This window comes from Kwoniella dendrophila, chromosome 1, assembly GCF_036810415.1.
Source record: "Kwoniella dendrophila CBS 6074 chromosome 1, complete sequence".
Classification (NCBI taxonomy): Eukaryota; Fungi; Basidiomycota; class Tremellomycetes; order Tremellales; family Cryptococcaceae; genus Kwoniella; species Kwoniella dendrophila.
Genome location: NC_089476.1, coordinates 2,328,317 through 2,352,138, shown reverse-complemented (window position 1 = coordinate 2,352,138; position 23,822 = coordinate 2,328,317). Strand labels below are relative to the sequence as shown.

Below are 23,822 nucleotides of genomic sequence, written 5' to 3'. Positions count from 1 at the left end.
CAACATAGGGATTTTAGCCATAATTACTAGGTTTTATATGCATTTAAACACCCATCATAATCATGGATATCCCATCTATCAGATGTATGTGGTGATTTTGTGAAGGCTCAGATAGATTACTCGGGTTTGGGCCATGCTGCACCTCTGCTTCCATTAGGTCCACTCCTCGGCATACCTCCAATCTCAGGTTCATCTATAGGAGTACGCGAGGCTTCAGTTCATGCTCTTACGGATGTGGTAAAGCCAACTGTCACAACTCACCGACATCGAGAGCACCCAGTTCTTCAGCATTAGCAGATTCTTCTTCTTCCTCCTGCTGTCGCCTTATAGCATCTTGTTCCTCTTCATCAACTTCTTCATCACCTTCCTCGTCATAATATCTATAAGATCGCAATATTCTCAGTATATACGGCTGATAATCCTTATCGTTACAGACTTACCTATCCTCCCGTTCGTTCATTGGATAAGGTCCAAAAGGATTATCTCCACCTTTACCTGCACCTCCTCTACGACGGTTCGATGGTCCACTAGCGCCTTCAGACATACTCATATCTTTCATTAATCTTTCTAATTGCGCTTTTTTATCGGCTTCAGTTTTAGCTGCTCTTTCAGCTGCCAGTCGGTCAAGTTCAGGTTTATAATCGCTAAGTGGTGATAGAATCAAAGTTAGCATTAGCTCATATTTCGATGAGGCATTTACAGTATATTGCCAGTCATAGAACAGTGAAGCGAAGATGAACCTACGTTTCATACTCTTTTCTAGCTTCTTCTACCGCATCAAAAAATGATTTCATACCTTCACCTGTCATTGCACTTACACCAACTGCTCTTAAATTATTATAAAATTCTTCTAAAACCAAACACATTGAACTCATTAAACTATTCATATAACTTGATTCACCATGTTCATTTCTACCACTATCATTTAATGCAGCTTGATATAATTCAAAATCTTTCATCCAATCTATAGCGAAATCATGTGGTTCTACATCGATTTTGTTGAACACTATTATAAAAGGTAATCGAGTTTTGTATAGAATGCTAAGTAATAAGAATAACACGGTATGAGTTCATTTAGGCTTTGCTTATGGTGATGTTTATAGTTTGAAAATGAGGAGTAAATTTCGGAAAACAATACCCACGAACAAGCATATAACATATTACTCATGAAAGTTGCTGGAGCCGTTGTTCTCGGCGTATCAACCACATAGGCTACCACAGTAGGTAAAGACGACGCTATGGCATCCGTTATTATTGCCCCTGAAGCTGACCAAGTGAAAATCTCTATTTGACCGGGTGTATCGACAAGGATATAGCTAGAAAAGGCATACTGTTGTTAGCTGTCTTATAGAAGGTTTAGTTGGTCAGGGATATCATATGGCTATCCCAGTTTTGAAAGAACACTCGGCTTACTCAACATCTTCCGCACGTTTTTCCACATATCCCAATACCTGATCAAATTTCGTGGTAAACAAGTTCAATGCAGTTAAAATACCACCATTCGGACCTAAATTATACCTGATAAGATAAACGGATCAGCTGCTAGCCTTACTTCAACAGCATCAAGCAGCTGGTGAGCGTCAGTGATCAGACTTACTGCTTCATAACCTCCTTATAATCCACTGTATCTCTAATATCTATATTTGCTGAATAAGGCATATGTGAAACGGCTGGATCCAAATTTAGTATATATGGAGGTGTACTTTTCGAATGTAAATGGGAGTTTAACCTTTGCATGAATGTTGTCTTTCCCTATGAGGCGAATGGGAGGTGTTGTCAGTTCTGTTTCAGTACATTTATAGCATCTGTTGAAACCACAACTCACTGAACCTGCCATACCTATACAAATGATTACGACTGGTTGTTTCTTGCTTCCTTCGGCTGAGGAAGCGGTAGAAGGGCCAGCTTCAGTAGTTTGAGTTTGAGTGAATTCGGCCATTTTTCCTGTTCTGCTGATTTTACAGTTAAATAATGAATGTAGTGTAGATATGACAACTTGAAAATGTCAATAACGATAAAAACAAAGATGCATATATTCAGCATCATCTATCACCTTCAACTTTTGTATTTCCTTGTAAATAACTTGAATTATGTAACCGATTCACGGAGATCTCAGCAATGTCCACCTAAAAGAAGGGTTTGCCACTTTAAGTGTAAAATACCGCAACACCGCAGGCAGGCACTCATTCTTGCTATTCATGATATTCTATTATGTGTAAGTTTCATATTTCAGGTCCAAGCGTTTTACTAATGATTAATTAGAAATTACCGTATCAAGGATCTGATAACAGGTTGTAATGAATCGTAATTAACAATAGAAATCAAAACAATAGTACAACGCAATAAGCACGCGAGTTTTTCGCCTGCCTGCCTCTCTAGGTAAATATCCTCCTACCTTATTGACCTGTTGTTGTTATGCAGTGCTTCCAATTTGAATTAAGATACAAAGTCAAGTTATCATTCAACTTGGTTGACTGTATCCTTATCACCATCAATCATCCTTATCAATCTACGTCAATCGATTTACCTCTTACCAACTTCCTCAGCTCTTCAAGTAGGGCGATACATTGATTGGCGTCAAGATAGCTTGAAAATAAATTAAGGATCAATTCAACTGGACTTCGTTAGAGATATAAGGTTATATATAAGGAAAGAAATATAGTCAAAGCACGTCAATATCAGTCAAGCATAAAGAGGTATGTTCTCTCTCTTGATCAGCTAGATGATATCTTTTATCTCTCTTGATGGACTTCATGCTACCTGGTCTGGTACACTTTCACTACAACGGACTTGTCGTTCGTCCATTCAAGCCACCTTTTCCCAACGCTATCTGCTGTTAAACCCGTTTGTTTCCCCAAGATACATCACTCGCCTCTGGAATGCTCCTTCTCATCAGCATCGTCTTCCACCAAATTTAGCTACAAGCCCTACTTAACCTTGCCAACCCACTTCATTCCTACTAAAGTGGCCTTTTTTAAACGATTAATCTATCGATAACCACCCCTGTTACGCTTTGTGAGAGTGGCGTCTTTTCCTTCCCGTTTGTTATTGTTTCATATGCTCGACCCCCGAATATCAAGTATACATGCGATACATAAATTCGAGTCCATCCCAATTATTTAGAAACCTTGTCTGCCATTATACTTTGACAGAAATTTCGTCAAGATCATCGCATTCCCATGAATGGTTAAGATGATGTCGTCATCACCTTTCCTTTCTTGTGTTTGTTTCTCGTTATTTGTTTACATTGTCGATCTGTACAACCTTGCAATGAAGAATTTGGCTGACCTCTATTATCACCATCTATAGTTATCCGCTATTGTCTTCCCAATCAATTAATTCATTATGCAAACTATCAAATGTGTTGTTGTTGGTGATGGTGCCGTCGGAAAGTGAGTCAATATCTTCATTTGGCCTAGTGAGGTGACTTTCAAGCTGACACTTAGACAATCTGTCCAGAACATGTCTTTTGATTTCCTACACCACCAACAAATTCCCATCTGAATATGTCCCAACCGTTTTTGATAACTGTGAGTTTGAGGTGTATCTTGTTTTCACATGCAAATATTGTCGTTACGTCAATGATTGTTACAAAGCTGACGGTACATCTATTCGCGCCTTTATTCAGACGCCGTAACAGTAATGATTGGGGATGACCCTTATACATTAGGATTATTTGATACAGCTGGTCAAGAAGATTATGATAGATTAAGACCTTTATCATATCCACAAACAGATGTTTTCTTAGTTTGTTTTTCAGTTACATCACCTGCATCATTTGAAAATGTTAAAGAAAAATGGTTCCCAGAAGTTCATCATCATTGTCCAGGTGTACCATGTTTAATTGTTGGTACACAAGTTGATTTAAGAGAAGATCAAAATCATTTAGAAAAATTACAAAGACAAAAACAAAGACCAATTACAACTGAACAAGGTGAAAGATTAGCAAGAGAATTAGGTGCAGTAAAATATGTTGAATGTTCAGCTTTAACTCAAAGAGGTTTAAAGAATGTTTTCGATGAGGTGAGTTTTTGATTTTTCAAACGATGATATCATGATTTCCCTTATTGAGACGCTTTTCTGTCAATATCCCTGTTTACGCTTTAACCTTGCTAATATCGTTACAATTCAGGCAATCGTCGCTGCTCTAGAACCTCCCGTCACAAAGAAAAAGTCCAAATGTGTGATATTGTAAACAAGCACACTTTCAACTTGGATTCAATTTGCGGTTTTGATTTACTTTCACTCTACATATATATACCTTTAACGATGCTTTCTTTCACTTCAACATTCTCTCTCTTTCGATGTAGTATATTATTGATTCTACAAATACAAAAGCAACTATACCTTGCGCTCACACGTTATATGGGCTCACTGCAATACTTCGACAGGGTATATTGGACAGTAACCAGACGTTCTTTGTCGTTGTCTCCACTTTCCATCCTGCGAGATTAGATAACCCTCTTCTTCTCTGATTAGAATTTTTGGTTTGATTTGGTTTTTCTCCTCTTGCTTTCTAGATACTCACGATGAACGCCAATTCGATGATTGATGTGTGATTTTGATTCACTGGAGCTGAAAGAGACACTTGTCTTCGGTATATGCGAAGCGGAGGACGGGCTGAGTGGCACTGTGATGGCTTATGCAGGCAGGGCGGACGACTAGGTTACGGAAGCCTCCAGAAAACGGGGCCAAACACTCATAGTGATATCGTTTGTCACCCTACATGCTGAGTTAGGTAGCAAGCTATTGCATAAGCAGAATCGTGTGGTTTCAGTCTTTCGGGTTGACGTTTGTTTGGCTCCGAACGCTATAACCGTTTAAGCGGTAAAATATGTTAAATTACACTATCGACATATCTCCATTCTTTCAATAAACCCAGAGTAGTCTATATCATCATAACTCAAAGTCAAAGCATGAGACCGTTGGTCAGGCTGAGCCTACATCGTCAGCACCAATCTCAGCATATCCGAGCATCGCAAGTCATCTTTTCGTATCGTTATAATCATTCTTCGACGATTCTATCTAAAGATATCAACGATAAACCAATATTAGTATTAGGTATTGAATCTTCTGCGGATGATTCATCAGTCTCAATCGTATCATCTAATCGTGAAATACTAAGTTTAATCACAATATCACAACATGAAGAAAATTCTTTATATGGTGGAATACATCCTTTAATTGCACAATCATCACATAATAAAAATATACCTATAGCAATTAAAAAATGTTTAAATGAATCAGGTAAATCAATAAATGATATTCATACTATAGCATATACCAGAGGTCCAGGTATGAGAGGTTGTTTGAGTATAGGTGAAATGGCTGCAAAAGGTTTAGCGGCCGGTACAGAAAAAAATTTATTAGGTATACATCATATGGTAGGTTAGTTAAATCATAAATAATGTCCTCATTGAAACTGTATTTAAAAAAATTAATCTCAATCTCTCTTCTTTTTGATATTAGCTAACATGCGTGTGTGTTTCTGATGATAGCAAGCTCATGCTTTAACACCTCTATTGACTGAGCCTAATCCACCGAAATACCCTTTCATGATACTGCTAGTATCAGGTGGACATACACAATTGGTTTTGGCTGAATCACAAGATAAATTCAAGATATTATTAGACACTTTGGATAGTAAAATTGGGTGGGTAAATTTTGACAATTCAAGCGAAGTTACGCAAAGGACTGTGTATATAGTACTAATCTCAATCCATGTTCAAACTCGTTTAGAGACATTTATGAAAAAGCAGCTAGATTACTTGAATTACCAATATCTTCAGATAAATCACCTGGAGCAATATTAGAAAAATATGCTTCTATGAAACCTTTGCCACCATATGATAAAATCCCTTTAGAAGCATTACCAATACCATTAAGTACTAATGATACAATCAATAAAAAAGCTTTTTCATTTTCAGGTATATTATCTTCTTTACAAAGGAAATTATCATCATCATCATCATCAATATCAATAAAGTCGAAAGGACAATCATCATCAGTATCAGATTTAACAGAAGGTGATAAAAGAGAATTTAGTAGAATATTTCAAATCGCTACTATAGGTCATCTAATATTTAAATTGGAACAAACTATAAAAAGTTTAAATAATTTAAAAGATATAAATGGTTTAGTAATTAGTGGTGGTGTTGCAAGTAACTTGTATCTTCGAAAAATGTTAATAGAGATGTTGAGCAAGATTGAAGAGAGAGAAAATGGAGATGGGAAAAGAAAACAAATCGAATTATTCTATCCACCTATTTCATTATGTACCGGTAAGTCAAAGTTAACACAATCTTTGAGTTCTAATATGTAAAAGTCCAAAAGACTGATGTTCCTCCCTTTTCAATAGATAACGCAGCTATGATAGCTTGGACAGCAATTTTACGTATTCAAGCTGAAGGTTTATCAACTAATGATCCGTACGATCTACCATTAAGACCTAAATGGTCATTGGAAGATTTGTATGATGATCTGCCGAAGAATGTTTAGTTCCATCCATCAACCCATCATTTCGCAATGATAAGGACATTCATTACAGGTCCTCATATCGAACATTATAGAATTTTGCATTATGTAGATCAGTTTCTGTGTTGTATCATATGGATATATGCATCGCTTAACATATCGTGCTTCATATTCCGACGAGACAGATAGACGGTGCATATCATGCGAGAGAAGAGAGGCCGAAACGAGACGGAGACAACACAAGAATTGGCGGCGTGGCAATCGTTTGCGACGAGAATTACTGTGAAGGGTCGACATATAGAACACGGCAACAGCACAAGTCGCATAACTGATTATATACGTGTATTTTGATTTTATATAACAGCTACAGATAAAAGATTATATCATGAAATTGAGAGGTTTAATGTTTTTATTCATTGTAAAAAAAAGAGATAATGAATTTACTGTCACTTCTTGAACCGTTTTCCATTGATTGGAATATGTAATGGTTATTATAATAAATTAATCGAAAGCGTAGAGAACCAAAAAGTAAATTATAATATTGAAGATACCGATCGAAAGGAGTTTGAAGAATAGAATTATAATGTTTATAGAGCTTGAAAGAGGTTTGAGAATTTTATGACATGGGAAGCTTGTAAAGCTTGTGTAAAGTGGTCTCTAATCAGAAGAAACCAATATTTTAAACAACACAAGTCTGCTAGTAGGCTTCAATTGTTGCTCAGAACATTTGTCTACCTCTCATCTCTACAGGTAAGAATACCATGACTAAGGCAGAGAGCCAAATACCACCGGCACCTAACCAAAGAATACCACTTGAAGAGCTGGCAAGGTATTTTTCACCTAAAAATGAACAAATTTATATCAGCTTTTTCACCTAGACGAGCTGAATAACGCAATAGAAAGATAAGCACCGGCAAAAGGAGCTACAATCTGAGGTACGCCAGGAATATCAATAACAAACAAGAAAGTCAGCTTGAGCACAAGAATGAGAAGGAGTTGAGGGTCTTAGACGGTCGAGGAGGTTTAACGGAAGGATTGGGTTGTAGCGGCCAAAAAAAGTTAAACTTACACCGGCAATTCTTCCTAAACATGATAACATTCCTGATGCACTACCTCTATAGGCTGTGTCCATCAATTCTGGTGCAGATGCATAGAGAACAGCGTTGAAATACTGATGAGATGTATAGGATGAAGTGAGAAGGAAGGAAAACAGAAATTAGCCACTACGCGCGAGCTTCATGATTTGGCTGACGACGTCAAGTGGCGGCGAGCTCCGATGGATAGGCAGGTGAACTCACAGTTTGCATGATATATTCGAAAGCGTTTAATCCAACATAACCAGCAGTGGTTTTCACTTGAGTGTACATTGCCATAGCTAGACCTTGACAAATAGCGGAGAATACTAAAGACCATTTTCTTCCAACAAGAGGTAATTGAATGGAAAACAGGGCAAGTACAGCACCAAGAATACCAGGTAGATAGATGTAAACATATTGTCTGTAAGTATCGGTGACGGTACCTTGACCACTGGACACGTTGTTTCTAAGAAGAATAAGGGGAAGGAACGACCCTGCCAAGTTGAATGACCAGTAATCACCCTAAAAGTCAACTACATTAGCGGTAATTTCTTCAAAATGAAAAGAGAATTTTCGATCGACTTACCATGTAAGCAACAGCAAGGAGGAGGAAGACGGTTAATTGAACTTTGTTGAGGAAAAGACCTTTAAGACCTTTGAAATTCTTGAAGAACCTCTTGATGACATTTCCTGCTGTACCTCTATCATCACCATAGGTATCATTTGTAATGACTGAAGAGGTAGCTTCGATTTCGGCGAAATGAGCGACTGTTAAAGTTGGTGGAGGAGCTTTGTTGAATTTAGCAATGTGGTGTAAAACATCAATAGCTTCTTGTTCTCTACCTCTAGCTAATAAGAATTTTGGTGATTCTTGGAAATTGAATACGAAGAATCGTAAAAAGAAAATGACCAAGGTGACACCACCTAAAACGATTGAATTATATCTCCAACCCATGTTTGATGAGACTGAACAACAAGCTGCACCAGCAGCAACGTTGTGACAAGAATCAAGACCAGTTGCACATCTATACTTAGCTGCAGTAGCATAAGCGATACCAGAAGCGAAAACTACACCAACTGGTTGCCATAAGGATAAAAGAGCAACTAGATATCTTCTGTTTTGAGGTAAAAATTCTAATGCGATGGTCGCATCAATTGGGATATTACCACCTAAACCAATACTAGCTAAAAAGTAGATACCACAGATAGCTCCGTAGTTGTACTTTGGAGCCGCTAAGAGTAAACCGAAAACTGAGGTGATCAAACATGTAAGGTTGAAAGCCCATTTTCGTCCGATGACATCGACTGCGAGACCCCAGAAAAGAGCACCGAAACTGAGTAGACGAGAACACATTAGCCAATGGCGACGTACTAAATCTTGTAGAGATGGTATGAATACACTTACGCAAGACCAGCATTAGCACAAGAGAAGATAACACCTTGCTTTCCTGGAGCAACACCCATCTCTTGGCTATGTGGAAGGCCGTCAATACCATAGCGACCGCAAGAGAAGACTATCACTCACTAGATAGCAGAAGCGGCAAGACCGACACCTTGCGCCCAAGCAAGATCTAAGAAATAACCGAAACCACATAAACACCAAATACACCATTGATATCTACCTAAACCGAATTTATCCATTTCGCTGTATAAAGAGATCAATTATTAGCTATTTGCATCAGTAATTAACCTTATTCGATCGGAACTTACGCATTGATAAGAGCAGCTTTCTTCTCAAATGTACTGAGAGGTTTTGCTGCTGTACCTTTCATCACTTCGGCAAAATTCAATGTACCTCTACCATCTAAAGCTGGAACTTCACTGTGAATTGGTACGGCTTTTTCCTTGTCTCCAATGGCAGTTGGGTAAGAAGGAGGAGCAACTGTTTCAGCTGTGTTAGGTACAGCTAACCCATCATTAGGATAAGCTCCTCCATTGTTGGGGATGTTGTTTGCTGCGATCTTGGAACTCATATCTATAATGAAAGGGCCAATTTAGCATGTGCTACGGAAATTTGTTGTTTATCCATACTTGATGTGGATGACCTCCACAATGACAGTATCACATGTTCAATGACACTTGTTGAAATAGATAAGCGTGAAACTTACTGATAATCAATCAATCTGATCCAAAACTTTGGTAAGACTTCGTTATTGATGATAATGATCAAACGAAAGAAGAAAATTTCAATCGCAAAATTTGTTTATATAGAATCAAAAGTTGACGATTAACTGGGCATAGGTATGATTATGGGTATGATCGGGATTTCAGAAAAGATGGATTTGTTTACAGGATTGAGGAAAAAAAAACAATGGGAATACCGTTGACCTTATATCTCAAGACCGAAGAGGTAAAGGGGTTTAGGAATATGATGATCTTTGAAAGGGTGTGACATAATAATCTCGTTGGTATCCTTCATATGAACCTAAGATAGATTGATAAGATACAACCTTTCCCTAACACACACCAAAGAAGACTCCCCCTGCGCTTCTAACCATTTCAAAAGGATGAATCAATAATTCATACTGACTTGCTCTCCTGTTTTACCCTAAAACCCATTTGATTACATCTTCTCCTCATCATTCAGGCATAAAACCGACAGAAACTAAATAAAATAGGTTTTAGAACAGGATAGATGTGCGCGTAAGTGAGACCTAAACATCCCAAAGCAAAGCGAATACAGAAAAGTACTCCCTTGACATGGTGATGACAACCAAAAATCAAGGCACGAGACAAGAGGGAAAGGTTGAAAAATTAAAAAAGTAATCCTGATCTTGTAAATAGGTAAAATGGAAAATAACCATACGAGGAGATTCCCGTAAGTTTGTCGATGTCTCAGCATCGATCGCCGATCTTTCAGCGGTCACATCCAGATCGAATTATCCAATTACACACACCTATCAAATACAACACAACCTGGTGTAATAATCAATTATCTGACTAATGAATGGATGAATTTCGTGGTTGGACAGAGATTAGATAGGCCTTATCTATCCTAGCTGTACTTAGTATCTAGTTGTTTCCAAGTCTTAATAGCAGAGTATTCAGACTGGAATAAACTCTGTTCGAAACCTTGACATATCAGATGTCTTTTATGGTTCTTGGAAAAATCGCATCATAATTATTGTTGTGATACATACATGTTTCGCCACCTCGTGACTATTCAAAACTTTTTCACATGATTTCGATCTGATTACCTTTGGGATGATGATCTCCATGTAAAGTTTGAACAGCATGACTGACCCGCTCTTCCCTCTTTTGCCCTTATTCTTTAGCATACGAATAATTCCTGTCGAAAGTGTTCCCCCTCCGAGTATCCGACTATTAGGGAGTATGTAGCGTTCACCCGCTTGGCTGTTTTGCTATTCTCAACTGAAATGTATGCATTTAGCAGTAAGAAAGTAAAACAACCTGAATCCCAAAACTCTAACATGAGAAATGACGTACAAACAGCTCTGGTCTGGCCCTTAAAAATTGCTTTTATGTATCTATGACGCCACATAACCTGACAGGTGATTCCTATGAAATAACCTGATTCAGAACCTCTTGCCGGCTTTGTGCCGTGCTGATATATCTTTACAGTCATTGGATAATACCGTATCGATCATCAAAGACCGGAAACCGGACAAAGCCCAGGTAAAGATCTACATCATGAACCCATCAAAACAAGTAAACAAAATGTACAAACAACTAAACGGAAAATCGCCAAGCAGAGACCAGATGGTAAGATTGTTCATGCAGGGTCGTGTGATCTAAAATTAAACGCTTTATAGAGAGATCTGCTAAAAATGAGTTGCCCCTAAGATCATTCTAACGGAAAAGCATGAAACATACGACCGGTCATCGACCAATCGATAATGGACCATCTCAACGAGTATATATTATCACAATGAAAGTATCTCATCGTTAACCAACTGGCAAATTTGAGAGTTTCCCTTTAAGCTGGATCTCAACACGATCATGGGATCCAGTACGTGCTGCAATCCTGTTCGAGATTTACTAAGATCTAGGTAATGGCTACAACACTAAAAAGGACATCGTTTAATAAGAAACGAACATCAGGACAGCCACAACCACTATGCATTTCAACTTTATAGGGCCGGCTCCTATATATATATACTGTAGTATCGTTGTTCTCCGCTACGGTAGATCTTAACACGCTGTGAGGTTTCTGTGTTTCTGCACCGCGAACTCTTGACATTGATAAGAGATGTGGTTGCTTTATCGAATTACCTATCTTGTTGTCAAGAACAGTCGTCCTAGTTTGTCGCAATTTTGTTGAAATGCTACTTACTATTTGTATGGATGAAAATCGCTCGCGACTGCACCCCAATCGACATTATACTTCGTAATCCCTGTCTTGTAATCCATATACATCTGACCCCTCATTGCATCCAAAAGACCAATAGGTACGGAAGGCTGACTTGTTGTGCCTTCACCATCCCCAAGCGTTCCAGTCATATATCGTGATGAGCGTTGTCACCGTTCATGAGTTTGATGGCATCTGTAGCTAAAGCTTCATCTTCAAGTTGACTTGCCAAACCAAACGATTCCCAAGGATTCTGAAAAGCTTTTACCCTTGCAAGATCCCGAATCTTGGTTCTTAATCCTGCACATTCGTATTTGTCACTGATCTCTAGTAGCCTCTGCCATCCTTCTGTGGTAGTGGGTTGAACAGGTTCACCGAAATCGAGGAGACTTAGGAAGACTCGAAGATCTCCAGAATGGATATCAAGTGGAATAAGTGAAGGGGTAAGACTAGGGTCACTCAACATTCCACATAAAACGGTACTGAAAGATAAACAGGTAAGCGAACATGTATGGAGAAGTAGATAATACTTGCCTTCCCTTTTTCAATGGGTATGGATCAACCATGAAATGAATTTGATCGCTACTAATCAATATAGTAGATGCACTCGCATCATTGTACATGTCATCGTAGACTACAACTTCGCCATCGGCTGTCATGTCTGGGTAGTAATCTGGAGTTTGCGAAACAAATATGGGTTGTGCAGCACGAGAAAAATTAAGTGATAATGAAGATAACCAACTCATAATGCATGCAGTCATAGTTCTCTTGCAGTGGATATTTCCTATATACATGCTTGCAGTAATAGCTTACGCATGAGAGCAGCTGAGACATAGCTTGCGTAAAGGAGATTACTCTACTGTATGACCAATCCCGTACGTACACCAGGATAACACTTTCACAAAGTGATTGTCAGGCATTCAAGTTGACATAATCATACATGCACTGAACTCGGATAGGATGACAGAGCAAGCATACGTACATACTGTATATAGTGATCTGACTTCACCTCGCAAGGGTTCTATCCTACAATAAACCTATGAGGCAGGCGAGAATTGATTCGCAATAGTGGTCCAATCTCTGATATCCGCTCCATGATATTCTGGCCGTGAGGCATATTGCAATGCTCTAAACAGACCAACCAAATAGCTTGTTGTGGGCATTTGAGCTTGCTGACACGATATATGTTCAATATGATATGATTGCTGTGTGGTTCCCTTTTCATGCACCTTAGAGCGTCTCTTGCCGATTCTAAGTCCTTCCTATGACTAGCTAAAGAAAACCATTTCCAAGGTGAAGAGTCCATCGTTTGCTTGATAATCCTATCTTGGGCTTTATGAAATCCGGATTTGTCACAGATTTGGAGCAATTGCAATGTCTTTGACCAGTCGTTCAAGGTAAGTGGTTTACCGTCTAAAACTGAACGTAGATAGCCAAGTTGCTCGGATGTTGCTTCGACCGATATAGCCGAATCTTTCAAGCTGGTGCGACTCAGCATATCCAGGAAGAAATCACTTAGGAAATTGTAAAACGTCAAATCGTCAGCGACCGCTTGTAACATTTAGCATTAGCTTTTTCGCCTCGTCTATGAGCTAGGAGACTCCCTCACCTTTCTGCCATGAGAAGGTAAGCTGGAATATCGGCTTTTTGATCATCAACTGTCTGAAACTCGATGTTTATCTCAACCATATCGCTAAGGAGATGTTTATTTGGCATTTCTCGACCCTAAATATGTGGTTTTCTTTGAGTGGATGAGTCAGCAGCGGAAGTTCAGAAGAAAGAAAACAGATAGTGAGCAGACTCGAGCATATGCTCGACTTTGTGTTTATTCTACCTGCTGCATATGTTGTTTGATCACGTTGTCATGCTAACAATGATTACTTCGTATGTGAGCTTATGTCAAAAGGGCATACACACCTGCAAAGAGTACGTATGCTATGAATCAACTGGAAGATGTATGATGAATCACGTAGATATTGTGAAATACATAATAATGTCCGTGATATCTTTGCAAACCATCTTGATTGGCAGGATAGAATCACACCTTTTCGATCCCACCAGCTTCCATAACATCTTCAGCACTTTCATTTAGCTGAACATTACCTGCCCACCAACCGGTTCTTCCACACCAGAACTGCTGGTTGACACTGCTAAGCCCATTTCTAAATGCGTAAAACATGATAGAAAATGCGAGGTGCATGTTCAGTATAGCGATTGATGAGATGGTGATGTAATAGGTTAAAGGGAGGAGAACTAGTACAAAAGATATATAAGCATTCATTTGACACGATCAATTGGTACTACTCCCTTCTCCAGCTCATATTCCCCCATACTACATATTCTTTACTACTCGTTGTTGACCGCTGCATTAATTCCTTGCGACGTCTTCATCGCCTCTACTCTAGCCTCATCGCCTGTTTGCCTGCCAGCACTTGAGCCTCTATCCACTCTTGTACTCACCAAATTCTCCAGATAGATGTTGCGAGAAAGCTTCCAGAACTACTTGAGCATCTTGCCAGTAATCTGTCAAATACCGGATACATCATTCAGCCACTTTTGAGATATCGATATCCCGAATCTTATTGTTAATCATACTCACCTAACCAGAATCCTAAAACTGCTAATTGACATAATCCTTCAACCCAAGGTTCATTAAAAACCATACCCTTTTCTGTATCTTTCTGTGCATCTAAAGGTCTAGATTGTAGATCACAACTCTCAATTAAACTAAATGTAATCCATAATAGAGTTAAGAAGATTAACGCAGATATAGTTGATAATGATGCTGGCAATTCTGAAATTAGATGAATTGGTATAGCTATTGCCCAATTGATATTCTAGTTAGTAATTCAGTCTATCGCATAAAATAGGTGAACACTCACGAGCATTGGCAGAAGTTGTCAACAAGACATGGCCAAATATCAATAAACTAGCTATTAAAGTAGCTTTGGTTCCTAACCGGATTGAGTGAAATCGACTTGCTTTAGGTGTATTCATTACAATTGAGCTTGACGTTGCAGTTGTTTGTTAGTTCTTGAGTATAAGACGGTGGAAATGTATAAATAGATATTTATATGATTGAAATGAAATCTGTTGCACAGCTGTTCTTGAGAGAGAGGATATATACTGATTAGTGATTGTTTAAAAGAGAGACAATGAGGAGTACGACAATCCGTTAATAAGTGTATATAAAGGAATGGTGCTGAGTATCTGCAGGAGTATACATTTGTTGGAAAAGATCAACTGTGTGTGTGCTTAAGCGTCACTGTATGTGAATTATTGTTGATTTACTGGAGCCCAGGTATCCCTTTGATGGTGATCAATGCATCATAATGTATCTAAGATGAAAAGTCATAGCGTAATTGACTAGTCTGTTATAGATCATCATTGTTGAAACGTTCCATCAAGTTTCATGGTTGTTCTGAATGGGATCGAGTCATCGAATAATAAAGAGAAGTTGAACATCAGAAAGACAGGGGAGGTTTCGAGAAGTGAGCATACTATCAATATACCAACATGGAAAGGAATCAAGACTTGCAGATGTGATAAAGGTTAAGAATAGTCATTGTTCTGAAACGCTTTGACATTTTGCTTTCGGGAAGCGGGATTCTAGTGGTCCCTGAATAGACGTTTCATGATTTTATTGTTGTTTATTACTCCGACAGTAGTCAGAAAGGTTGTTACTCAATTTTATGGCTGACGTTCCATGCATGTACGGAAAAAAAGCATAGGATTTTCGGTGTCGACCTATACATTCGACTTTGAGGAGGGCTAGTCAGACTTTGCGGAAAGGTGCAGGACAGTTAACTGAACAATGCTGCTATTTGACACGATCCAATATGTCATTAAATTTCATCAAAATCATTATATATGTATCAAAGGCCCAAAAAGCAGAGTAAAGCATCCGATGCCCAGCAAGAAAGCAAAGCAATAGTAGAGAAGCACGACTGTATACACTATACACTCCATTTACCTAGATCTACCAAACAGCACCCTACACATAACGGCACCCACACCGAACCCAACTAAGAACAAATAGACCGGTAATTCCCTTACGGTTCTTGGTAAACCATCCCCGTCAGGTGCATCATTATATTTAGGTCCTAAACCAATCAGGTCCAAAACGGATTTCGAATTGTTGTTTCGATTTCCCTGTTTATTTAATTTGTCAACATTGTTCTTGTTTGTTTTCGTTACATCATCAAGTTTATTTTCCAATTCTTTTATTCTATTTAACAAAAAGCTCATTTGTTCCTCCATCTTCTGATCTTTCTCTTCCTGCATGTTGGTGATTGTAGTGGTAGGGGTAGTGGGAACAGAACTATCAAAGATATTTTGAGCTTTTGTAGGTTTTAAAGTAACTCTTCTTGCTGTAGTCCATCTTGATCCTTCTAATTCTTCTCCCTGGAAATTAGCATTTGCAGGACTTTTCTGTGCAGGTCTTAAATATCCTTCTTCTTCCTCCTCCTCTTCATCCCCTTCATCATCATTATTTAGATTCAGATTCCTCACGGATGGATATTTTGGTTTTGCACCGGATGATGATCGCTTTCTCAAAGCTGCATATGGGTCTGATCCTCTTACAGAATGACTCGACATGTTTTTCATATGTGGCGAACCAGTTTCTTCATTTTGCTGCGTTCTCGTACTCGATGATCGAGATGGAGTATGGTCAGGCGAGGATTCAAGTATTCCTAAACCGGCATTATTCATCGTTCGTTCTGGAGTAGGAGTAGCTGAGAATTCACCATCATTCCTTCTTTCAGGTGTAAGATTTTCGGTGACAGACGTGAGAGATTGAGCCTGTATCGGGTCGCTGGAGGTGAAAGTAGACGTATAAGGTGGCGGGGGAGTCAAACCTTCTGGCAAACTGATGGAAGGTGAATTATCTAAATTTACAGGCGGAGGTGCCTTGATTGTAGCGACTTGCTCTTGGTCTTCTTCTTCGTCTTCAGATTTCAATAATGCTTGATATCCAGTCTGATGCCCTATAAGGGATTCTAGATCACTTGCACTACCGATCGATACATCCGAAAACTTCCTATATCTATGTCTTCTGTCACCGTCAAATCGCTCTTCCCAAGCCTTCCATCTCTCTCCTATGCTTTCACCTGTCCATTGTGGCTTTAGCTTCACGACCTCTTGCTCATCACCACTCGCACCCGCTTCTGAAACGGAAGAACCGGAGCTTCTTGCATCAAAAGCATTTGCCATCTTCTTCACTCCAGTAATGTCATCTTCGTCCTGATCCTCCTCGTCTTCGTTCTCTTCCAATAAAACAGAACCTCTGCCAAACGAATCATCCGGATTAGCAGGTACAGATTCGATTCTTCCTGACAACGAGTGTCTCCGTAAACGTCTTGCAATGGTTTGTAACAGAGGTAAAAATGGTGGCGGACGAGTTGTGTTTCTGTCAAAGTACCATAAGTCCGTCAGGTTGGAGTTTTAGCAGATGCTGTTATGAGTTCATTGAATACTCACCCCCATCCATCCGAGCTTCCCTTCAAGAAATCTCTACCTGATACACGCTGCCTAAGTACCCAAGACTTTATATCTTCTACCAGAGGTGCTGGTAGTATCTGACCTGTACCCTCTGTTCCGCCTGTTCGCAGCGTATAGCCTAGGTATTGAGCGAGCTCGGAAGCTAAGTTAACATAATATAAACACCGTTAGCCATCTTTAAGCTTAGGCGATATGATCAAGTATGCCTAAACTTACGTGTCCACAGTTTTGGATTGAGCTGCGAGAGGAGGGTATTTTCAGCTAAGAATGTTAATAATAACAAGATCATTAGCTGAATGAGATAACTTACAGGTAAATCAATTTCTTTTGTATCTTTCAATGAAGATTTACCAGCATTATTGAGAAATTCAGGCAATGTACCTGACCTTTTAACCATTGGAGGTCTCCTATTACCATGTTTATTAGGCGATGAAGGAGATTGAGATTCCATTGATTTTCTTCTATCTTCTTTTTCTTTCTCTGAGTGACCGCCACCTTCCAAGATATAATTCAATGAACTCATTGATCTACTTGATCTATGATGATTTGATGGTGAAGTGGGTGGTTGAGCAGGTGAAGAATTTGTTCTAGTCAACAAAGAAGATGCGGATGAATGAATTAAATATGGATGATAATTTTTTGATGAGGATGATGGTGTTTTTGTCGGTGAAGTCATATGACCATTTAATGATGAATTTGATGAAGATTTAGTGAGAGTTGGTTGAGAGGTTGATTTGGGTAATGGTTTAGGGGTGGAAGTCATATTGTTCATACCCATATTGGAGGACATCGTTGAGAGTGAGGGAGTTGTAGATTCAGGCGACATAATAGGAGAAGGTAAGGCTGATGAGGGTTGGAAGTGAGGTAGAGATAAGGAAGGGTAAGAGCTAGAGCAGACTAAAGGCATGATGAGTGAGTTACAGCTTTGAAAAGATAGAGTGAAGGTAGTAAAGAAGGTATGAAAATGTTCAATAGTGATGAAGAAAGTGGAAAAGCGAGGATAATTATCAGAGCTGACCTACCAGTAATTATCTCGGCTATCTTGCATGGGATACACCCAACAGTCCTACTTAACTCCCACTATAATGAAATGGCTATGATATGATCCTGCTGGATCTGAATCAGCGATGACCTTATTACTTGGCGTGAAGAACGAAAGAAGTGAAACCTAAGATCTCAACTCACTTGAATTGTTGTATTGAAAAAACCACAAATTACTCCAGCTTGCCACTCTAATTGTTGTATGAAGGAGTGAATCGCGATAATGTTCTTGATTTTAGATGAGTTGTTGATTACCCTCGACTGAGATGAAACCCCCTTGTTCGCTGTTGATTTTGTACTATATGTGACGTGTGAGTCGTAATGTTTGGGTCCGAGCTTTTGATGGTACCTTTTCACTTGTTTGTGTGTTTCCCCTGTGATGTGACCCCTTTTTTCACTTCTAAGGTCTCTGCAATATACATGCACTATTGGTCGTGACTGAATTGACAATATGTATAGGTATTTCAAGATGCTGTCTAGTTATATATGAGGAAGCAGAATAATGAGCAGAGAATAACAATATGAAAATCAATTGTTTAGTCGCGACTGTCTTTCTGTCTTTATCTGGTTTTGTCATTGTTTCATTGTTTTGGTTCTAATCATGTCATGTGTTCGTTGTTTTTGCCACTCATACATATCAACCAAAACCAAACATCACGAAATGGATGTGGCATTTCTTACCAATTGCAAGATAATACACGAAATGCCTCCACCATGATGCATGTATATGCTGAAAAGGTTCTTATACAATCAGGAGAGTCTATTTACAAGTAAGGTATTACATATTATATATATATATGGGACATGTGAAGAATAGAATAATCACGATTAACATAATTTACCAGCAATTTCTTCACCTAATTTCTTTATTTCCTTCTTCTTCCATGATTTAGATTTACTATATAAAGTATCTTTTGCACCCAGTACCTCTAGTAGAGGCTTTGTATCTGATTCATATATGGGTGAGAGGTAAATGATCATTGCTAATGCTGCTAACAATCGATGAGCTAAAATGATGGATCGATGGAAATTTAGTAAAAACCCGATTTTACAAAACAACGCAATATGATCAGGAGTAGTACTTACAAACATCTTCATCAGATTCTCTAGCTATACTTTCAATCAAAGCACTGACTAGTTCAGTTTCCCAATTAACATTTTGAGTATGTTCATCTTTCCTATTTCTTTGTCTCCATGCACCTGAATTTACAGCTATACCAGCAGCGGATGATCTAACAGATTGATCTTGATGTAACAGAGATTCAACTAATATATTAATCAGTTTTTCTTGGATATCTACTAAATGTCCAGTTTCAACAGATAAAATTAGATTATCTAATTCATTTGAAGCTAATAAATTTGTAATTAATCTTAAAACCGTAAGTGAAAATGGTTTGGGTGTATTTATACCTGACACACTTAGTGTTTTACTTGTTAATGATAATATAGTTGATATAGGATCAGATATAGTTGTCGAGGACGAAGAAGGACGTAATCTTAACGCTAACAGAGATGCTATTTTAGGTTTCAATATTCCAATTCTCCATAAATCGATTAAAGGGAAAGTTTCTTCAGCTTTGAGTATTTCTAACAAATCATTAGTTATTCTAATCCAATTTTCCGTTGTAGCCTTCAATTCTACATCAGGAGGATTTTGCTTATCTTCTAATAGAGGTATAATTGTTTGCTTGATAAACTTTATATCATCTTCTTTACCTTTACCATTCAAAAATCCTTCTAATTTACCTATTAAAGCAGTATAGTTAGGTACGTTTGAAGCTGTTATCGGATTATACGGTAATGACTCTACAGCAGGTAAGAATAATTTTTTATGTATATGTGTGGGGAAACAATCTTCTAAGAAACCTTCTACTCTATTTTCTAATTCTTTCTTTGATGCACCTTTCATTTCTTCAAATTTTTTACCATTCTTAAAGAATATAAATGTTGGCGTAGCATGAACATTATATTGTTGTGCTAATTGTCTACCTTCACCAATGGATAATTCGACTTCAGCAAATCTAGCTCCTTTAGGTCCATACGTAGATGAATGTATAGATGATATAGTTTCATATACTGGTTTAATTGTTCTGCATGGTGGACAAGTTGGTGTATTGGTAAAGTTTACTATCACAGCTGAATGTTGTGTCAAGATAGAGTGGAAGTGGGCCACGGAAGTTACCAAGGTTAAAGGTGAAGTCTCTGGATTAGGTGGTGTAGACGATGATGATGATGATGAATTAGGTGTGGCTAAACCGGTATTTCCCTGTGATTGAGTATGTGCGCGAGCAGCAACAGATTGTAATAAAGCTGAAGCTAAAGCAGGAGTTGCTGTTCCTGATGAAGGTGGAGTGGGTAAGTTGTTGGAAGTGGGATTGACACCAGGTTGATTTGGTGATGGACCAGGAATAGGGCGTTCTGAAGGGGCTGTTTGTCTAAACATTGCATCTATCTGTGGTCTCATAGCTTGACCGAAAGGTGTTGAGAGGAATTCAGCAGGAAGGCCTAGGTGAGTGATGAGAGGTATATATGTCAGTTCAATGTTCAGATAAAAAGATATTTTACAGAAGAAGATGATCTATAGAAAGCCTAAGAGACGATAACTTACCACTTATCCATTTAGGTATTTCTTGACCAGTTAAAAAACCAATAACATCTGCTGTAAAATGATTACAATTGAATTCAATTAAATGATATTTACTTGGTGTATACATTTCACCTAAACTTGATAGATATTCGTTGAATGTATCTTCATCGATTTGAGTTTCACGAACTTCTATAACATGTAATGGTGGTCCATGATGCGTTGTACCAGGTTTAGAAGTTAATATACCTTGTCCATAAAATATCTCTCGACCCCATGCAACGACTGATGTGTGCCTAAAACACAAAGTTTCCGTCAGTGGAAAAGCTGAAATGAATAGCTACGATACCACACTTACCATATACCATCTATCTGCTTTCCTGTCAACATCAATGACATTTGTTTGGCTAAACCTCTCGAAAGGTCATACACGTAAAGTTGAACTTTCGACATGATATCTAATAGATCTAAGGAAGTCAGGCGGATTATTGAAGGTTCCAAAGGTAATTGATGCTTGTGTTCACAAGTTGATTTTGGGAGCTGAAGAGTGAAAGTTGATTGAAAGAAAAGAGATAGACTTCTTGCTCTTGCGATAAGAATACTAAATGTAAATATCTATTCAACTTTCATTATCATTATCATTATCATTCAACATTTCTAGAAACGCTTACGTCCGGTATTCAGTGGCAAGACCCATGAGTATGCCACGTGTAACTATAGGTCATGTCCGAAAGGTGATATGACGGACTATTTTCGGACCGATAATGGAGGATGTCCAAAAAGGTCAAGGGATGTTAAAACGATGTTTGAGAGGACAATGTATTTAAGAATTAATTTAATATATAATATATAACATTGAAGTAAAGCTAGAAGAAGTACAAGAACGATTCAGTGTAGGGACAACTTGCATTTTGTTCTTTAAAAATTTCCATAAATATCTATTTATCGAACTGAAAATACAACTTCTGACCTAATTGATCATACCTTGATCAATATTCGCTCACAACTAATAACCAAGATGTCCAAGAAGATTCTCAATGTTGCTGTTATAGGGTGTGGTGAAGTTGCACAGATAGCACACGTAAGTTTTCATTGTTATCTCAACATGGTTTTTATGACTAATTCCATCATTATCTGATTGTGATATAGATCCCTAATCTCATCGTTGCATCTGATATGTTTAAAATAACTGCATTATGTGATATTTCTAAACAATCACTAGAATTATGTAGTAAAAGATTTGGTATACCTAATACATTTACATCAGTGTGAGTTGATTGCTCTTCGAACCCGGGAGGGCGATATGAGTTGTAAAAGTAACTTGTAATAAGAGGACGCTAATATGATCGTCTTCTAATGACTGTGCAGGACTGATCTTTTAGCATCACCAATATCAATTGATTTAGTATTCATCTTAACTGCAGATCAATTTCATGCTGAACATATAATACAATGTGCTAACGCTGGTAAACATATAATGATTGAAAAACCAATGGCACAAACTTTAAAAGAATATGATTTAGTTGAACAAGCTCGAATCAAGAATAATGTGGTTATTTTTGTTGGTTATATGAGAAGATATTCATTAGCTTTAAAGAGATTAAAAGATGAAATTAAAGGTAAAAAAATTAAATATGTTAGAGTAAGAGATATTATTGGTAATGTGAGTCTATTTATTCAAAATATATATCCCATAGCATCTTTCTTTCCCCCTTGAACGAACGAGTGTTATGACGTGTAAAAGACTAATATAATTTGATTCCATATTCGGTTCTTTAGAATAAATATTTTACTTCACAATCAGGTCAACATCAAAAATATTATCAAGATCATCCATCATCATCATCTGAAGAATTAAAAAAACGTATAAAATTAAACTTGGTTGAAAACTCGGGTGAAGAAAGTAGTGTTTCAGAAAAAGATCAAAAAAGAAATGAACATTCATGGAGTTTATTACATAGTTTAGGTAGTCATGATTTATCTTTAATGAGAGATATTTTAGGTATGCCTGAAAAATGTTTATTTTCATCTAGAAGTAATGATCAAGATGATAAATCTTGGTGGTGGAATGTTATTTTTAAATATAGTGGATTTAATTGTTATTATGATCTTTTTGAACGCTCTTGAGGAATAGTAAATCAGTATCTATAGAAGCGAAGCTAATATTTGTTTTTTATTTGTTCTTTGTCTGATATTCATTTGTTAGATGGCTATTGATGAAGTAGCTGTTTTCGATGCTCATGTAGAAGTATACACTAATGATAGTCGTGTAAAAATCCAATATGATACGTGAGTATATATAGTGATATATTTAAGAAGTCTTGATTTTCCATTTCCAATTACTAATTTGACTTTGTCGGTGTCAATTCCAGACCATACGTTAAAGGTTTACCAATCAAACTGACTATTCAAAAACAATTACCTAATGGTGATTTCTCTGAAGAAATTGTAAGACCAACATATGTTGATCCATATACTTTAGAATTACCTTTATTGTATGATGCTATTGTAAATGGAAAAGATTATAAAACCAAACCATTAGATGCTAAGAATGATACTATTTTAGTCAAGATGATTATGGATGCTTTGGTTGAATAGTCTGTAAATTAGCTTGACAAAGCGGGAGCGCATAAGGTGTGAATGACAGGTCAGTCAACTAAAGCAATATGAAGCAAACTTGGACCGCTTCACTCCGATTATATATATATTTTATTATGATATGTATTATCTATGCATCCTATGAAATAAAGCCTGACAAATAAAAGATAAGAGAAACAGATAGTATAAGTATTTAGTTGTTATTGACATCCTCGTTTAAAGCCATTCAACACTGATG

The 23,822-nt window shown here is 37.7% G+C and overlaps 9 protein-coding genes across 9 annotated transcripts; 3 read left to right on the top strand and 6 right to left on the bottom strand.

Moving 5' to 3' along the window:
* Positions 1-116: 116 nt before the first annotated feature.
* L201_000840 (uncharacterized protein) lies at positions 117-1,939 on the bottom strand (the record flags this gene model as incomplete). Its single annotated transcript, XM_066216636.1, has 8 exons — positions 117-193; positions 262-380; positions 441-644; positions 745-1,041; positions 1,143-1,316; positions 1,414-1,518; positions 1,598-1,752; positions 1,826-1,939. 8 exons carry the CDS (start codon positions 1,937-1,939, stop codon positions 117-119), a joined length of 1,245 nt encoding a protein of 414 aa, XP_066072733.1.
* Positions 1,940-3,345: 1,406 nt separating this feature from the next.
* Positions 3,346-4,195, top strand: L201_000839 (cell division control protein 42; the record flags this gene model as incomplete). Its single annotated transcript, XM_066216635.1, has 4 exons — positions 3,346-3,392; positions 3,460-3,530; positions 3,629-4,023; positions 4,133-4,195. The coding sequence occupies 4 exons, from the start codon at positions 3,346-3,348 to the stop codon at positions 4,193-4,195; spliced, it is 576 nt and encodes a 191-aa protein (XP_066072732.1).
* A 721-nt stretch (positions 4,196-4,916) lies between these two features.
* On the top strand, positions 4,917-6,498 carry L201_000838 (uncharacterized protein; the record flags this gene model as incomplete). The annotated part of the gene is made up of 4 exons (XM_066216634.1): positions 4,917-5,384; positions 5,499-5,653; positions 5,740-6,281; positions 6,359-6,498. 4 exons carry the CDS (start codon positions 4,917-4,919, stop codon positions 6,496-6,498), a joined length of 1,305 nt encoding a protein of 434 aa, XP_066072731.1.
* A 694-nt stretch (positions 6,499-7,192) lies between these two features.
* On the bottom strand, positions 7,193-9,523 carry L201_000837 (uncharacterized protein; the record flags this gene model as incomplete). Its single annotated transcript, XM_066216633.1, has 8 exons — positions 7,193-7,314; positions 7,386-7,404; positions 7,544-7,645; positions 7,773-8,072; positions 8,137-8,884; positions 8,956-9,021; positions 9,076-9,195; positions 9,261-9,523. The coding sequence occupies 8 exons, from the start codon at positions 9,521-9,523 to the stop codon at positions 7,193-7,195; spliced, it is 1,740 nt and encodes a 579-aa protein (XP_066072730.1).
* Positions 9,524-12,007: 2,484 nt separating this feature from the next.
* On the bottom strand, positions 12,008-12,605 carry L201_000836 (uncharacterized protein; the record flags this gene model as incomplete). Its single annotated transcript, XM_066216632.1, has 2 exons — positions 12,008-12,341; positions 12,394-12,605. The coding sequence occupies 2 exons, from the start codon at positions 12,603-12,605 to the stop codon at positions 12,008-12,010; spliced, it is 546 nt and encodes a 181-aa protein (XP_066072729.1).
* A 1,292-nt stretch (positions 12,606-13,897) lies between these two features.
* On the bottom strand, positions 13,898-14,856 carry L201_000835 (uncharacterized protein; the record flags this gene model as incomplete). Its single annotated transcript, XM_066216631.1, has 4 exons — positions 13,898-14,112; positions 14,320-14,382; positions 14,459-14,677; positions 14,742-14,856. The coding sequence occupies 4 exons, from the start codon at positions 14,854-14,856 to the stop codon at positions 13,898-13,900; spliced, it is 612 nt and encodes a 203-aa protein (XP_066072728.1).
* Positions 14,857-15,828: 972 nt separating this feature from the next.
* Positions 15,829-18,268, bottom strand: L201_000834 (uncharacterized protein; the record flags this gene model as incomplete). Its single annotated transcript, XM_066216630.1, has 4 exons — positions 15,829-17,269; positions 17,341-17,503; positions 17,578-17,599; positions 17,672-18,268. The coding sequence occupies 4 exons, from the start codon at positions 18,266-18,268 to the stop codon at positions 15,829-15,831; spliced, it is 2,223 nt and encodes a 740-aa protein (XP_066072727.1).
* A 962-nt stretch (positions 18,269-19,230) lies between these two features.
* L201_000833 (uncharacterized protein) lies at positions 19,231-21,439 on the bottom strand (the record flags this gene model as incomplete). Its single annotated transcript, XM_066216629.1, has 4 exons — positions 19,231-19,409; positions 19,489-20,907; positions 21,011-21,282; positions 21,345-21,439. The coding sequence occupies 4 exons, from the start codon at positions 21,437-21,439 to the stop codon at positions 19,231-19,233; spliced, it is 1,965 nt and encodes a 654-aa protein (XP_066072726.1).
* A 565-nt stretch (positions 21,440-22,004) lies between these two features.
* On the top strand, positions 22,005-23,584 carry L201_000832 (uncharacterized protein; the record flags this gene model as incomplete). Its single annotated transcript, XM_066216628.1, has 6 exons — positions 22,005-22,067; positions 22,136-22,254; positions 22,355-22,649; positions 22,766-23,056; positions 23,193-23,275; positions 23,359-23,584. The coding sequence occupies 6 exons, from the start codon at positions 22,005-22,007 to the stop codon at positions 23,582-23,584; spliced, it is 1,077 nt and encodes a 358-aa protein (XP_066072725.1).
* Between the last annotated feature and the right edge of the window lie 238 nt (positions 23,585-23,822).